At 38.5% G+C, this 7,500-nt stretch overlaps 1 protein-coding gene across 1 annotated transcript in view; it reads right to left on the reverse strand.

Moving 5' to 3' along the window:
* Window positions 1-1,908, reverse strand: part of c22h14orf28 (chromosome 22 C14orf28 homolog) — an 11,917-nt gene extending 10,009 nt beyond the window's left edge. Inside the window, exon 1 of the mRNA XM_052153500.1 lies at window positions 1,758-1,908. Within this exon, the coding sequence (XP_052009460.1) occupies window positions 1,758-1,885 (128 nt within the window). The 5' untranslated portion in view covers window positions 1,886-1,908. The remainder of the gene's footprint in view (window positions 1-1,757) is intronic.
* Between the last annotated feature and the right edge of the window lie 5,592 nt (window positions 1,909-7,500).

Raw genomic sequence — 7,500 nt, forward strand, 5'->3', positions numbered from 1 at the left:
AATGTGTGTTTAAAGAAGAATTGTGCTTTCTTTATTTCTGAGGTGAATTTCCCGTAATGCTGCACAATCAAGAACGATATGCCTTTAAATATCTCTCATGTGTGTTCCTCGTCTCCAGATTATTCATTTATCGACCAAGTGTGCCGCACAAGCCCTCAAAAGTGAAGCCAAAACGTCTCGATCGCCCCCCGGTGACTGGTCCTAGTATAGGTCATAAGCCCCGCCTCCCCATGTTATTCAACGGGACGTGAGACCAACTAAACAATTAAATTACACTTCACATATCTTTTTTCCAAAGATAGTTTCTGTCATTTACTGTCGTTTCTATCACGTTGATGTCATTTCAAGTGTTTGTTTTCAAAATAAGTTTGTTTTTAGTTATTTATGCTATAAAAACGCTGCTGTGACATCATGATTGACAGCTGTGATTGACAGGTTCTCTAAGTGAAGTAGTCACTGAAGCACCAACTGACTTTTTTTCGGGATCTTCGGAGGACTGAGGAGATTGGAGCTTTAAATGTAATATCTAAATTTCTATAATTAATTATTTCACACCGTCATAAGTCAAAAGTCAAAAGGGGCGTGTGCTTGCGATTGATTCAGCGAGAGTGAGGGCGGGGCCTTGATTTCGCGGCTTTACTTCCTGCTCACTACTGCGCAGGTCTGGTTCCGAAATCGCAACTGCGCAGAATCGAGTCCCAAGATGTCAGCGCCATATCGGGACACTGGCGGCTTCAGTTCTCACCAATGGAAAAGAGCGAAGGGGCGTCGGCCATCTTTTACAGTCTGTGGTTTAGATAAACATTAATGCAGATATTAAACATGGATAAATGAGCGTTGTTGAGAGCGTCTTGAGTTTATTAGTCTGTCTGACTGGCGGACTGTTGCGTAAGGGATGTTTTGGCTCGTGTATCTCACCTGTGATTGGCCGGACGGTCGCTCAATCAGCCCAAATTAACAAAACGCCAAAATACTGTAAATAAATCCACTGTTTGGACTCCATATGAGTTTAGCTTGGAAAAGTGTGCGGGGCAAAAATCTCCTTTTTAAAGAGTGCGCGGGACATCCCGCGGCTGCTACGCCCCTGCATGAAGCCATCAAACAGAGTCGAATCAATCCCACCGTAATATCGAGTTTGAAGAATGAGACGTTTGATTTCGTCGTTCACTGTTGACGTCAGACCGGTCAAGATGAGAGCGCTTTCAGTCTTCTACATGTTCAAATTTTGGAGATATTTGCATTAGAAGAGTCGTAAAATTGAAACGAAAGATTTTAGGGGTGTAGATTCAAAGGGGGATGGGAGGGAACTACCCCCCAATGTTCAAGCCAAATCTACGCCCTTGACCAATAGCAGAGCGGACGATGATGTCATCATGATTCACAAATCATGAATAATCACATGCAACATTATTTACATGTCTATGACATAGCAGAGCATGTTTACAGCCAATCAAAGCTGGATTTCAAAATAATCGAAAGAGTCGATCTCTAGATATAATCAACCATAAAACAACAATTACAATAAATGGCTTTGGTCAGAAGGTGATAGAGTTTATATCACTTACGCTTGAAGATGATCTCAAATGATAACATTTCATTTCAAGTCAACACTGCAATTATATAATGAATGCTTCATCACGTATAAGCTGTTATAACTCTATATAACTATATCACTGTATAAACGCAGGTTTCTGTCTGTCCTATTCCATCAAAGTAACATCAGTGTGAAGTGTTTGATATATATGATGTGAACTCACCTCTCAATGGTCACTGTGTGTTTAGTGTGTGAAATGAAGCTCTGCAGCTCCTCATTATCTGTTAAATAGCAGAAATCTCTCTCCATAATGCTGCATTTCTCTTGGTCACTGCGCACAAAACATGGCATCTGTTTTCCAGCACAGCGAAGAAGCCCCGCCCACAAGCGCATCACGTACACAACGCTGAAAACGAGACCAGCCCACTCGTGTCACGCACAGCTATGCAGCTCCGCCCACCGGCAGCGCGAGACTCAGAGCCTGTTTATGTATGGAGTTATATAAGTGCCACAATTCTGCAGGTGCAACATTATAGTTTGAGCGCACAAAAATGTCCAGCGTGCGCAAGATGATATTGTGAGTAAGAAAAAAGGTGTTTTGCAAGTAGAGCTTGTAGGAGGAGAAAGCTAAATGTAAGAATTATGAGAAAATTCACATTCAAATAAACATTATACAAGCGCAAGATACATTTTTGGTTGCTCATAATGAATTTATCTTTGCCAGTAAATACATTGCTTTACAAAAGTGAGTTCAAGCTCATGCAAAATAACTTTCTGTGCGCTCAATTTCATCTTGCACATGCAAAGTAAATGTTTGTGCACTCAAAATGTCATTTAGATATGTGCACAATTGTGACACATATATAATTCATAGATAACATGCTCAAAATGTCATCTTGCAAACACAAAATGTAATTTGGCTGCAGATTGAGGCTATAACACAGTCTTATTGGCTCATTCATATGTGATATTCAATCCTAAATGTCATTACTTTATCTTAGGACACAATGGTGGTGTCTGTGGGGATCGGACCAGCAACCACCTGATTACCAGATATGTGCTTTAGCCCACTACACCACATCACTGTCCTCCAATATTAGGATATTTGAGAATATGTTTATATTACATCTTTATAACTTTTGTTAGAATTGGAGTGTAATTTACAGTACATGGTGTTGTTAGTTGTCATAACCCATATGTTGGGTTATAAATTAAAATGTTTATGTCAGTGGTTAAGTCTCTGGGTTACTGACCAGAAGGTTGGGGGTTCAAGCCCCAACACCACCAAGACACCACTGTTGGGCCCTTGAGCAAGGCCCTTGACCCTATCTGCTCCAGAGGCGCTGTATCATGGCTGACCCTGCGCTCTGACCCCAGCTTAGTTGGGATATGTGAAAAATAAATAATTTCACCATGTATATGCAGAAATGTATGTATAATGTGTAACAATTGATCAGTTTATTTTATTGTGATATAAAAAATAATGAACATGTTTTATCATTACTTTAATTCCTAATTAATTTCTCTAACCATGCGTTATAATGAAGGCTTTTAAGGCATCTCCTATTATGTACAACAATATAAGAGTAAGTCTTGGGCGGGGCGACACGTGAAGCCACGCCCCGATGTGTTGCCCCGCCCCGTTCTACACGTATAACTCCATATTCCTGCTCCAGACGGCAAATCTCAAACTGTATGATTCACCTCCTTGAAGCAAAATAATATTAACTTAATTATAAATAATAATAATAATAATATATATATATATATATATATATATATATATATATATATATATATATATATATATATATATATATATATAAAGTCTATTTTTTCTTTTCCACGCTCTACAATAAAATATATTTGAATCAAATGTGCATTTATTCAATCTCACTATTCTGATTATTAACGAAGATGATAAAAGATCACGTGGACGGTCAGTCTGAAACTTTCACAGAATTCAATTTTACCGGGTTTTCCATCGTATTTCATCGATAACTGCTTCCGGAATTTCCTCAATGTGCTTTTTCTGTTTTACAACAACATCCGGGAACTTTACGGCGTCCGTGGATACCACGTGTTCAATGTAAACAACACGACAAACACTTTAATAACGGAGTAAAAAGTGAGTTACTATAATATAAGCGTGTTTGTTCAATAATACATATATAATAATAGTAGAAATAGCCAATTTAATATGTTTATGATATGCAACATGATTATAGATCCGAGCGTCATATTTCCCACATTGTACTTGAATAATGCTTGTAAAAACGGGCTTTATTAATGATATTTATTTACCAGATGCTTTTGTCTTTGTATGTGTTTAGGTGTTGGTGATAATATGGACATAATAAAGGATGTTTGGATGAGATTTCTAAAGCCGGAAGTCGATCTGAGAAGGAGATGGTCCGTTTTTATTTTTTTTAATAAATGCTTACAAAACTTTTACATCTAGAGCCAAGAGGTGTATTAAAACAAACAACAACAAAAAGGAAAATAAATAAATAAATAAATAAACCGTTTAAATAAAAATATCAAATTGTTTACTTATTTCAATACACTTCACGGTTCTCGGTCTCAGCTGTGACGTCATCGAGGGGTGGGTGTTTCCCCCCCCCCACCAATTCCTGAAATATAAACTGATACAGTATATAATAATAATACCCATTTATAATGTGTTCAATTCAATAATTAGCCAATTGCAAGATTAAATATATTTTTAATTTGTTTTAAAACAAAACAAATAAATAACATTTAATTGTTCTTTTTATTGACTAAATATGTAATTTATGCCCACTGTTAATGTTACAAATATAAATCTGAAGAGGAACATTTTGAATTTGAATTTCACAGTAAATACAGTTTCAGTGCAGCTTTACAGACAATAGTGCCAAACAAACTGAACAACTTTAAACGAGGTTTAAAGCCAGAAATGTGACGCTTATAATTTAATAAAAGCACTTACATTAATTCTGCTGTTAAAACTTGTGGATTAATTGAGCTGTAAAGTTGTTTAAATCATCAGTTAATGGTTGTCATTGTGTCGTCATGGCAACAGAGTTGTATAATTGTGTATATCTTCACACAGATGTGATTAATAAGTGATTTAATGACAGTAAAATCATGTTCACACACATATTGTTTATGTCTTGTGTTTATACTTGTGAAACAGTATTTTAATGTGTACAGATTAAACCCCATTGACTTCCATTATAAGTGTCTCACTGGAACACACATTTAAAGAAAAGGACGAACGTGTCTGTAACATGGTATAAATGGGCAAGGATGATGCAGGAACCACTGAACAGTCAAAATAATGTTTAAAGAACACTTAAAAACACACAAACGTAAACACACACGGCAGCTGCGTGTGACTCTCCCTCTCCTGCACTGCTGTATCTGGCTCGCCCTTATCTCTCTCCTCGTCTGATTAACCCTCCTCCTCGTCACAGAGTCAAAAATCATTTTTGTATGATCAAAATGATGTCACAAATGCTGTCGATTGAGCTGAACTTGTATTGAACAGTGAATATTGCTTTAAACACAATCGGAGTTATATAAAAAATATCCTGCTCTAAAGCTTTATAATGGGAGTGAATGGTGCCTTAGATTTTGAAGCCCAAAAAAGTAATCCATTCATCATAGAAGTAATCCATACGGCTCCAGGGGGTTAATAAAGGCCTTCTGAAGCGATGCGTTTGTGTAAGAAAAACATCCATATTTATACTATACTATAATCACTGGCGGTAACGGCCGTCCGCACGTTCACGAGAGAGTCGAGTTCCGGCGTATGACGTAGGCGTAGCGTAAGCTCCGGTGACAAGTGACGAGGATAGAGGAAGCCAGTGATTATAGTTTTATATATAATATAATAATTTTATATATAATATGAACTTCTTCATAGCCGTGTGTTTACTGGAAATAACTGAACACCTTAGAACGTCCGTCAGCCAATCAGAATCAAGCATTGAACAGACCCGTGGTATATAGACCCCTATATCGTTGTGCGCCTTTGAAGAAGATTAATGAAGATGACGAAGAAAGGTTGCAGATGAAGCCAAACATGCACAATTAAATATATAAATGTATATGCGTTGTTGAATAAATTCAGCCAGATTTTGAGCAAGAATTTTTTAACCAAATTGGCCCGGTTGCTAGGGAGGGTAGAGTCACATGGGGTAAACAAATTGGCCCGGTTGCTAGGGAGGGTAGAGTCACATGGGGTAAACAAATTGGGCCGGTTGCTAGGGAGGGTAGAGTCACATGGGGTAACCAAATTGGCCCGGTTGCTAGGGAGGGTAGAGTCACATGGGGTAACCTCATCGTGGTGGTGATTAGTGGTTCTCTCAATGGGGCGTGTGGTGAGTTGTGTGTGGATCGTGGAGAGTTGCATGAGTCTCCACATGCTATGAGTCTCCTAAGCAACCAAATTGGCCCGGTTGCTAGGGAGGGTAGAGTCACATGGGGTAACCTCCTCGTGGTGGTGATTAGTGGTTCTCTCAATGGGGCGTGTGGTGAGTTGTGTGTGGATCATGGAGAGTAGCATGAGTCTCCACATGCTGTGAGTCTCCGCGGTGTCATGCACAACGAGTCACGTGATCAGATGCGCCGATTGACGGTCTCAGAAGCAGAGGCGACTGACACTCATCCTCCACCACCCGGATTGAGGCGAGTCACCGCGCCACCACGAGGACCTGCAAAGTAGTGGGAATTGGGCGTTCCAAATTGGGGAGAAAAGGGAAAAATAAATAAATGGCCAACAAGACGATAGTACATCATAGATGTAAAGATATAAAGACATAAAGACAATAATCTTTGTCTTTTGCTGTGTTGTGGATGAATAATTCACTAATATTGTGCTTTAATTCATTGTAGTTCTAGAGACATCAGAGTGAAGGAGTCAAACATGATTATAAATGTTAACATGTCGAATAATCTCCAAAAACATTGTACAGCGACTCTTTTAGTTGTTGTTTCATATGACATTAATCAAGGTTCATCTGACTGTGACATCAATGTGCAATTATTTTGCAGAGACTCAGTGTCGTTGTTTTGCCACTGGAGGGCGTCCCGTTCTCACCAATAATCTTCATATGAGTCTCCCGCTCATGTCAGTTATACTCAACATGACAAGAGGCCCGTTACATCACGTGTTTGTGTGTGACACAGAACACACACATGTTGAATCCGCGGGTTGTTCTGAAGCGGGTCAGCAGGTGATGCACACGGCAAGTGCACGCGAGACTTTGTCAAGAGAAATATTGAGGTATGTCGAGGTCACGTCAGGCTAATGAGAACCATGTGACTCAAAATGAGTGTGAAGAATGCTTTAAAGGGCAGATTTCTGGTCCTGTTGATATATTTCATATTGATTTTTAATAATAACTTGTAAAGTTTTAAAGAAAGACCCGCTGGAGCTCTGAGGATAATCAATGTTATATTCTTCTATTGAAGCCTTCAGTCCATGTTATTTGAACTTCAACTAGAAAATAGTTTAAAAGCAGAAAAACTACACTACCCATGATGCACTTTGAATGATACAATCAAGTCACTCTATTACACTCTCAAACCATGCATATATCTGTACTGCATATGTATATAGTTTCTGTAGTTATAGTGACATCACATCATCTTTCGCTTCATGAGATTGTAGTTTATTCCTCAGTAAAGACAGAACACTTATGATCTCAAGACTGCAGACATGAAGTCAAATCCACAAAACTCCTGTTTTAATTTCAGTGTTTTTTAAACATGGAAAGATGTCCATTGATAATTGGAGAAAAAGGAATAATGGTGTTCAATCTGAACTCAACATGTGTTCTCTTATTTTCTTTCTTTCTACAGAAGTTACGATTGAGTTAACAGTAACTCATGAATGTGTTTGTTATTTTCAGCTCCAGGAAACTCTGAACTGCCCACACAACACGAATCAAAGAACTACTTACAGATCTAGAACTGAA

Source organism: Xyrauchen texanus, chromosome 22 (genome assembly GCF_025860055.1).
Source record: "Xyrauchen texanus isolate HMW12.3.18 chromosome 22, RBS_HiC_50CHRs, whole genome shotgun sequence".
NCBI lineage: Eukaryota > Metazoa > Chordata > Actinopteri > Cypriniformes > Catostomidae > Xyrauchen > Xyrauchen texanus.